The sequence below is a fragment of the Brassica oleracea genome, chromosome C4, assembly GCF_000695525.1.
Source record: "Brassica oleracea var. oleracea cultivar TO1000 chromosome C4, BOL, whole genome shotgun sequence".
Classification (NCBI taxonomy): domain Eukaryota; kingdom Viridiplantae; phylum Streptophyta; class Magnoliopsida; order Brassicales; family Brassicaceae; genus Brassica; species Brassica oleracea.
This window is the reverse complement of record NC_027751.1, coordinates 18462727-18471475: the sequence shown is the minus strand read 5'-3', so window position 1 is coordinate 18471475 and position 8749 is coordinate 18462727. Positions and strand designations below refer to the sequence as shown.

Genomic DNA, 8749 nt, shown 5'->3' with positions numbered 1-8749 from the left:
TCCATGATCTTAAACAATGTTCTGTTCATTCCGGACTTCAGACTGAATCTCTTAAGCGTGAGCCAGTTGACAAAAGATCTTGGCTCAGAGTTGCTTTTGATGATGATTCTTGTGTGATTCAAGATCTTACCAAGGGATTGACGATTGGTCAGGGTGAAAAAATATCGAACCTATACATCGTGGACAGAGCTTCTCTTGGACGATCAACACCTATTACGCCTACCTTTTATACAAACATTGTTGTAGATGCATCTCTTTGGCATCACAGACTAGGCCATCCTTCAATACAAAAGCTGGATTCAATAGCGAATGTATTTGGATTATCACAAAGGAATAAAACACTTTCTTTTTTTTTTTTTTTTTTGAATGAATGTTAAATTTTATTCATCAAAAAAGCCTTTTTACATCATAGTGTAGTCCTTAGTAAAAAAAACTATCTCTTTACTCCTTTACTCCTATCATTCTCCAAAAATTTAAACTCTAGCTGCTTGGAATGCATACCTTATATAGAATAATCTCTTCTTATCCCAATCTGACCTCATAAGAAGAGCTATAATCTCAGACCAAACCGTAGTATAAGAGTTACGCAACACACCACTCATAAGATGTTCCCAAATCTGAGAGGTATAGGAACAATAAAAGAAAAGGTGGTCACGAGATTCTGCATCCCTCCGACAAAGTACACAAGTAACATCCACCCCCTGACTCCATCTTGCTACTCTGTCCATTGTAGAAAGTCTATCAAGCATCGCAAGCCAGATCATGAAAGCAAATTTTGGAGTAGCCTTAGAAAACCAAACACCTTTTGCCCAGTAGTTTTGAGCATGAGTTTCCCGCACTAACAACCAAGTCTCCTTAGTTGAAAATCTTCTCTTAAACCCCGATTTACCCCTCCATAGACTACCATCAACCCCACTTTCACTCAGCTTCTCCTCCAGAGTTAGCAATTCAGTATCTATAGCGTTAAGCAGCACAGTACGATAACGTCTTCTTCTCCGTCTAACTCTTATGACTGCCTCCTCAACAGTAGCATCCTTACTGATCCCCAAATCGATAACTCCACCTTCCCCCAAAATCTCAATCAAAGTACCTTTAGAAGACCAGTTATCATACCAGAACGACGTATTACGACCATTCCCCACTTCCCTTTTATAAAACCTTTTAGCAATGAACCTGAGTTTTAGCATTTTCTTCCACATCCAAGAGCCAGCTTGAGTATTCTCTTCCACAAAATAAAACACTTTCTCATTGTGCAATTTGTCCTCTTGCCAAACAGAAACACTTACCCTTTATCTCTCACAACAATATGTTTACTGAAGCTTTTGAACTCCTCCATATTGATATCTAGGGACCGTTCTCAGTACCATCTATTGAAGGGTACAAGGACTTTCTGACGATCGTCGATGACCATACTAGAGTGATCCCTGAGTTCATTGCTATGGTTGAGACATAGTATTAGACTAAAGTCTGAGGAGTACGTTCAGATAATGCAAAGGAGTTGATGTTTACTGATCTTTACAAAGCAAAGGGAATCAAATATTTTCATTCTTGCCCTGAAACTCCTCAGCAAAACTCGGTGGTGGAGAGGAAACATCAGCACATATTGAATGTTGCTCGTGCTTTGATGTTTCAATCAAAGTTATCTTTGGAATATTGGTCACACTGTGTCCTTACTGCAGTTTTTCTGATCAATAGACTTCCCTCATCATTACTTCAAGATAAGTCACCATATCAGATGTTGCACAAGAAGAAGCCTGATTATTCAGAGATCAAAGTCTTCGATTGCTTGTGTTATGTGTCTACGTCCTCAAAGAACAGACACAAGTTTCAAGCACGTTCAAGACCATTCTTGTTCTTAGGCTATCCGGCTGGTTTCAAACGGTACAAAGTAATGGATCTTGATACAAATGCTATCTCTGTATCAAGAAACATTATCTTTCATGAAGATATCTTTCCATTTACTTGCTCTGAGCTGGATCTTCATTATGATCTCTATCCGAATGTTAACCCTGCAGTTGTGAATAAGACTCACACTGTTTCTGAGAATGATTCAGCCTCTGTTAACACAGAAACACCCGTGGTTGTGAACAATGAAACTTTAGTTGATAGTCAAATTCCTGCAGCGTCTGAGAAAACATCAAAACGAACTTCTAAACAACCAGCTTATCTTGAAGACTACGCTGCAACATGACTGCTACAGACATCCCTTATCCTCTTGCAGCTCATCTATCTTATGAGAAGTTGACAAAAGGATAAAAGGCATACGTTTGTGCAGTTACCAAACATGTTGAGCCTACTTCATTCAATCAGGCAAAGAAATTTGATGAATGGATCAAAGCCATGAATGAAGAACTCATCGCTCTTGAGAGTACAAATACATGGACTACATGTTCATTGCCTCCTGGTAAGCATGCCATAGGATGCAGATACGTATAAAAGGTCAAGTTGAATGCTGATGGCACCTTGGAGCGTTACAAAGCTCGCTTAGTCGTCAAGGGTTTTACACAATAGGAGGGGATAGAGTTCGTTGATACATTCTCTCCTGTAGCCAAGATGACCACTGTCAAGACTCTATTAGCTGTATCAGCTGCTAAGAGATGGAGTTTAACTCAACTTGATATTTCAAATGCCTCTCTTAACGGTGATCTGACTGAAGAAATCTATATGACATTACCTCCTGGATACACTCCTAAAGACGGTACAACTCTCCCTCCAAATCCTGTCTATAAACTGAACAAGTCTTTATATGGTCTTAAACAAGCTTCAAGGCAGTGGTTCCTCAAATACAGTGAGACATTACTTTCTCTTGGGTTTCAATCATCTCACTCTATGTGGACGACATTGTTATCGCAAGCAATGATGATGATGCTGTAGATCAACTAAAGGAAGATCTTGGACCTCTCCGATACTTTCTTGGTCTAGAGATAGCAAGAGCTAGTCAGGGGATATCTTTTTGTCAAAGAAAATATATTCTGGAACTTCTTGATGAAACTGGTCTTCTTGCTTGTAAACCGTCCACAATACCAATGGATCCAAGCATCAAACTGTGTACTGACAGTGGGGAACCTTTACTGAGTGATCCTGGATTATATCGGAGATTGGTTGGGAAGATGATGTATTTGACAATAACACGTCCGGATATCACCTTTGCGGTCAACAAGTTATGTCAATTCACTTCGGTTCCAACACAAACTCACCTTAAAGCGGCGTACAAGGTACTACACTATCTCAAGGCCACCATTGGAAAGGGATTATTCTATAGCTCTGCATCAGACTTGATTCTCAAAGCTTTTACCGATGCTGATTGGGGTTCTTGCAAAGATACTAGACGATCAACCTCTGGTTACTGTCTCTTTCTTGGACCTTCTTTGATAGCATGGAAATCTAAGAAACAAACTACAGTTTCTCATTCTTCTGCAGAGTCAGAATATCGAGCCATGGAGCTTGCTGTTTGAGAGATAGTATGGATTGTTAATCTTCTCAGAGAGTTCACAGTTCAACAACATCACCCTGTGGCTTTCTATTGTGATTCTACTGCGGCTATACATATTGTCAATAATGCAGTGTTTCATGAAAGGACCAAATGCTTGGAGATTGATTGTCATATTGTTCGTGAGAAGATTCTGAAAGGCTTGATCAAAACGTTACACGTTCGTACGCACAATCAGCTCCCCGATGTCTTCACTAACCATCTTTCATACACTAATAAGCAAGATGTCATTCTCTTCGATCTACACTAACCGAGTAAACCGGTTCATTATGTATGTATATAAACAGAGCAATTAATCTTTAACTGAATAACATAATCATTTTCCATCTTTCATCGTCTTCTTCGATTCCTCTAACACTTCCACGCCGAGAATGCGGGCGCCTAGACCGCGTTTTCGAACATGGAGTAAAACATACATTTTTTTTTAAAAAAAATGGCATTTTCTTGAATAAAAAGAACTTTAAGAGTGAATAAGGCAATGAAAGTTCCAAAAATTAATAGGGTAGTTTTGCATTTGACTTTGAGTTTTGGAGGAATTGCATGTTTACCACTTTCATGGTATCATTATTCATCTTTACCACCACTAAAGAGACATTTTCAAGAATATCTTATTCATTAAGTGGCAGAAGACTCTTATACCCTTGTTCTCTCTATATATAAAATAAATAATTGTTTAAATAAATAAAAAATAACAAATAAATAATTTTTTTAAAAATATAAATAAATTAATTAATTTTTTTATGTTTTCAAATTATACTTTTTCAAATTCAAACTTTTTAATAATTTTGTTTTCTTTTTTGATTTTTTTTTAATCTTTTTTTTCAAAATTTATTTTTGAAAATCGAAAATTATGTTTGAAACTATTTTAAAAAAAATTTAAAGTATTTTTTATATTTATTAGAATCCTAAATTTCACATTCCAAAAACTATATCCCACCTTTCAACTCTAAATCCTAAGTATAGATTACTTAACTTTAGGTGTATAAATGTCTTTTACCATTTATTAAAAGTGAGGGTAAAAGTGGTTTGTGTAAACATGAAAAGTGGTATTATGAATGTGGTATTTGTGGCAATTTCTTTTGAGTTTTGAGTCATTTTTTCAAAAAACCTTTATTATGCAGACTTTTCTACATTTATTAGTCATTCATGTTTGTAAGTACAGAACAAATTGAAATTATAGATCTGCTGCAGATTATTGTTGGTCATTAAATAGTTGATTTGCAAAAAAATAAGAAAATGTGTTAGGCAACATACAAATAGCCAATACATGTAAGTTTTTTTTTCTATTTACAAATTTCTTATAAATAGTTTTATTTAAGTTTATTTCAATCAATTTTAGTTCAAAAAATAATTTTCTTAAAACACATTTTAATAGTTTATTTCATTTTTATGTTATAATTTTATGTGATAAAATTTCTTTATAAATGATATATAAATTATTTATTATTTTGTACTATATTATCTTAAAAATAAATATGTTTAGAGAATGTAACATATATAATTTGTATATTCCTAAATTTTATATAATTGTTTTGCAATAAGTAGTTGTGTATGTTTTTAATGTCATCTAAAAATATATAACATTACTAAAGAAACATTAAATATTTTTAGAAAATGAAATAGTGAATATTTTTATTTATTTGTTCTTACATCTAATATTATAATACATGCATGTAATTTTATCTTTTTGACTTACATTTTACATTTTTAGATTTTAATATATATATATATATATATATATATATATATATAATTGTTCTAAAAATCAAGATTCGGTTTTTTGAATTAGTTATGTGTTAATAAATTATGAAAATTGTAGTATGCTAAAAAAATTTGTTATTCCGAAAAATTTATTTATTCTTCAAATCAAATTATAACATATGCATGCATTTTATTTTATTTTTAGAATATATATTTTTGTTTTAAATTTTTAACATTCATTTACATTTTTATTATTCGGTCAAATATGTTGATTCAATATAACATTTTATCATTTAGACTGCATTCGAATAGTGACAGACGCATATCAAAAATGTAGATCAAACAGATAATACAAATCGAATAGAATAAATTTATACATAACAGAGGCTGTTGACCAAAATTGTGGACGGAGACACTGAACAAGTTTGGAAACAGAGAAAACTACAAAGAAAATAACATAAAGAGAAAAGTGTGTTATGATATGGTAATTCGCAGATCTTTTAGCTCAAGAAAGGACAAACGGAAATATTCGTGGGTTTGGTTTGATTATATGAAAAAGACAGACATGATGATAATAATGTCTATTAGTCGATGTACTGAGATAGCCATTTGAAGCCCTCGCCATAGCCCATTTTGCGGACGATGCTACACATGAATACTGTAACGACCCAAATCTCGGCCCGGGAAAATTTAGCCCAATAAGATCGATTACATTGCAGAAAAACCTAAAGTTTTCTTATTTAAGATGAATTTCGTGGTGGCCTCTGACAGAGACTTTTGGGGATGGCAAAACCCTGCCGGAACGTCACCGGAACAGCCACAAATAGCCACCATGAAAAAAAAGCCATCCCACCATCCGAAAAGAGAGATTAGAGCTCAGCAGACACGTTTTGGGGGAACAGAAGAACGATCGATCAAGTATGAGTATTTCAAAGCTAAATTTTGAGGTTATGTTCTACACTCATAGATCTATGTGTATCAGAAAGAAGATCGTCATTTGAAATTTTTAGCTAAGAGTTATGGTTGTTTCTTTGGGACTGATATCTACAGATCGGAACCGCGAACAGTCAACTTCATCAGCGTTTTACCGTTGATACAGAAGGAACCAGGAAACGGGCGAGATATCGTTGGAAAGATATCGATGCCAGATTTTCAGATCATCTATCCGATCGTCAAATCGACGTACGGTCAGAAAGTTATTGACGTTTCTTCTTGGCGAAGAATAAAGCTGTTGAATTGCAGAGACAGTTCCGACCAGTCTCGGTGTAAGTGAGAAAAGGTCGACAGAAACAAAATCTTACAGTCTGGAAATTTTTCAGTAAGTAGTTAATTCTGTTATCTATCATCTCTTGCAAGCGGATCGTTATTCTGAGTTATTTTCTGAGAGTTATGCTTGTTTTCGTGAGAGGTGTTGGTGCAGTTTGTGTTTCCGACCAGCCTGGAGATGAAGCTACTTTGGTTAAGAAAATAGTGTCCGATCGGAGTAAACTTGGTGTCTATGGATTGAGGACACATAGGACTACATTATGACCAAAAAGTTAACGGTCATTTCTTGAGTTATTCATCTGTTTACTGTATGGTTCAGTTCTGCCAGAATATCATATTGATCTAATTTCAGAGAGTTCCGGAGTTGCTTTGTTAGAGCCGTAAAGGTCCATTCGGCGTTTCCTCAGATTTATTCAGAACCCGTGGCAAAGGTGATGGTCTTTTCCCAAACTTCTCTTACACGGCTTATGACCTCGAATAAGTATAATTTGTTTCTAATGTGTTCCGTCTGTGTGAAATCGAGAATGTCATTGCTTGTTTAGTTTTAGGCTCTTTGCTTAAACCGGAACTAGGGTGTTAGATGGTTCAACAGTGCTTGTTCATTTATAATTGATAATATATATGTATATAGTATATTGAGGTGATTGGGTGTTAGCTGACCATGGAGACGTAATTCTGTGTGTCGGCCGGAGACCAGTACATTGGGTGTGGTGTATGCTGCGGCACAGCTTAGTCAACCTCTTGTGCCAAGGCTTCGAGGTCGATAAATCGTCTACGGGCGTGTGTTACCGAGCACATATTCGGTGGTGTTTTGGCCTGTTAGTGGGCAGCGAGTGTGCACCTCGCTAGGACTGTTGTGTGATCTTTGGGTACTTTAGGTACCATGTTTGCAACGTGTGAGGATTAAATTATATTTATTCGGAGTGCTCTGTCCGGGTCCATGGACTTCGGGTTTAGTATCCGATACCTCACTGAGTGACTTCCCCGTTACTCACCCCCCCATTTGCCCCCTTTTAGGTGAGACTGACGAGTGTATGATATTTGGACGGATTGGTGCTACTGGGCTTTTTATTCGGATTTTATTTGGGCTTAGGGTAAGTGGAGTCGTGTATATGGGCTATTGTGTTACGAGATATTTTTGGTGGCATGCTGTTCTCCAGATAGGAGGTGACGGGTGTCACAATTTGGTATCAGAGCGGAGTTCCGTCCCGGCCTCGACCCGGGATGGCGATTAGGGGATTCGGTTTTCTACGTTTTAAAAAAATATATATAAATTATTTATACATGTATATAATAAAAAATGTTTGCGAAGTTATTTTAGCACCATTATGTCCAGTAATTACTAACTCAATTGTCTCTTTCTATGACGATGAGTAAAATCATCGTCATTCATCCTTCGACTAACAAGGTTCTAGCCAGATGTTCAGTAGCAGATGTGTGATGCCTCAGTTCGTCAGTTTTCTCAGGAGTTATCTGTTTCTTCGGTCATCATTCCGAGATTATCCAGGAGTGGATATGTGACGTTTTTGCTTCCACCCTACTTCAAGCAATCGTTCCACGAGTTTTTGTTACGGGAGATCACGTGATATGAGGTGTGAGCCATTGGTTGGCATGTGTTGTTTTTGTGTATGAGTATGTTGACTATTTTGGAGGTATATTTGGTTTGTGAACTCGTGGAGATCGCTTTTGAATTGGGGTGCAGCAGCTTGCGTTGTATTGATATTGGAGTGACACTTGGTTTTGTTTACTAGCTTTTGGCATTGTTGATCGTTTCAGAGATGTGTCAGTTCAAACAGCTGGCATGGGATGTGAGACCTATTTATATTCATCGCAGTGTACAGTTATGCTCGGAGGACTGATTTGTTTGGGGAATCGTCAGAGATGGAACTACTGTTTTACGATGTCATCCTTGGAATGGATTGACTATCACGACATCGAGTAGTATTGGATTGCCTGAGGGAAAGAGTTGATATTGCTGGAGCTGATGGGAGTTTTTATTGCATGCAAGCTACATGCTCAAGGGTTATTGGATATAAGAGCAGAGAGATTTTTGGCGACCATTTTGATGCTTATGAATGTTGGACAGTTTGAGTTGTAGGATCTTCTGGTTATTGCAGATTATAAGGATGTATTTGTGGCCTTTGGAACGGCCACCACCAGACACGTGAGACGTTTTTACAATTGAGTTGGTACCAAGGACAACACTTGTTTCATGAGTTCTACACCAATTAGCGGCAGCTGAGATGATCAAGCTGAAAGAGCATATGGAAGATTCATCAGACATGGGTTTTA

At 36.5% G+C, this 8749-nt stretch overlaps 2 protein-coding genes across 2 annotated transcripts in view; both read right to left on the bottom strand.

Moving 5' to 3' along the window:
• Positions 1-473: 473 nt before the first annotated feature.
• On the bottom strand, positions 474-1434 carry LOC106338301. Its single transcript, XM_013777316.1, has 2 exons — positions 1365-1434; positions 474-1264 (listed from the first exon to the last, which is right to left on the bottom strand). The coding sequence occupies exons 1-2, from the start codon at positions 1432-1434 to the stop codon at positions 474-476; spliced, it is 861 nt and encodes a 286-aa protein (XP_013632770.1).
• A 4341-nt stretch (positions 1435-5775) lies between these two features.
• Positions 5776-8749, bottom strand: part of LOC106340966 (GTP-binding protein SAR1B-like) — a 13974-nt gene continuing 11000 nt past the window's right edge. Inside the window, exon 4 of the mRNA XM_013779787.1 lies at positions 5776-5865. Within this exon, the coding sequence (XP_013635241.1) occupies positions 5776-5865 (90 nt within the window). The remainder of the gene's footprint in view (positions 5866-8749) is intronic.